The sequence below is a fragment of the Myotis brandtii genome, unplaced genomic scaffold (assembly GCF_000412655.1).
Source record: "Myotis brandtii unplaced genomic scaffold, ASM41265v1 scaffold1120, whole genome shotgun sequence".
NCBI classification, from domain to species: Eukaryota; Metazoa; Chordata; class Mammalia; order Chiroptera; family Vespertilionidae; genus Myotis; species Myotis brandtii.
The window spans coordinates 346,677-347,455 of record NW_005353839.1 but is presented as its reverse complement, the minus strand read 5'-3'; the positions used below and the strand labels follow the sequence as shown (position 1 = coordinate 347,455).

Here is a 779-nt window from a genome sequence, read left to right as displayed (position 1 = left end):
TGTGATTTGAGCATCTTATTTAAGAAGGCTTTTCTTAGCATTTGCTGCAATGCTGGTCTATGTTGGTCCTTCCCATAGCACAGTTCTTGGTTGGCTCTCTGGGTTTGACATTCGAATGCTCTCTTTGAGTCCCTGGGCTGCGCTCACTGAACTCTACAGCTGTTTCCTGTCCCCAGTGGGGAAAATCCTTCCCCCTCCCCCAACAGCATATGTTTATGCAAATACACATAGTCCCCAAAGCCCAGCCCGAGGCTGCAAATGGGTTCCCATTGCTTCCTCAAGAGCACAAAGGCCTGAGCTTGTTCTGGATACTGAGGGTGGGAGCTGGGGGGAAGATGAGAGGTGGGCGTCTGCTCCAGACCCCTCCTGTCCCCCAGGCTTGTGGTGGCGGTGGAAGAGGCCTTCACTCACATCAAGCGGCTGCAGGAAGAGGAGCAGAAGAACCCCAGGGAGGTGATGGACCCCCGGGAGGCGGCCCAGGCCATCTTCGCATCCATGGCCCGAGCCATGCAGAAGTACCTCCGGACCACCAAGCAGCAGCCTTACCACACCATGGAGAGCATCCTGCAGCACCTGGAGTTCTGCATCACCCACGACATGACGCCCAAGGTGCCTGCTCCGCCTGCCCAGCATCCTCTGCTTCCTCTATGCTGGCCCCTTCTTCCCAGCTCCTTTCCCCCTGTTCTCTCACTTCTTTCTTTACTTTCCATCTTTCTCTCCCCTTCCCTTCCCTTCCCTTCCCTTCCCTTCCCTTCCCTTCCCTTCCCTTCCCTCCCCTC

At 56.4% G+C, this 779-nt stretch overlaps 1 protein-coding gene across 2 annotated transcripts in view; it reads left to right on the top strand.

Moving 5' to 3' along the window:
• Positions 1–779, top strand: part of VANGL2 (VANGL planar cell polarity protein 2) — an 18,034-nt gene that overhangs the window by 13,011 nt on the left and 4,244 nt on the right. For both annotated transcript variants that reach the window (XM_014547397.1, XM_005857762.2), the window contains exon 7: positions 378–609. In XM_014547397.1, coding sequence (XP_014402883.1) covers positions 378–609 — 232 coding nt within the window. The remainder of the gene's footprint in view (positions 1–377; positions 610–779) is intronic.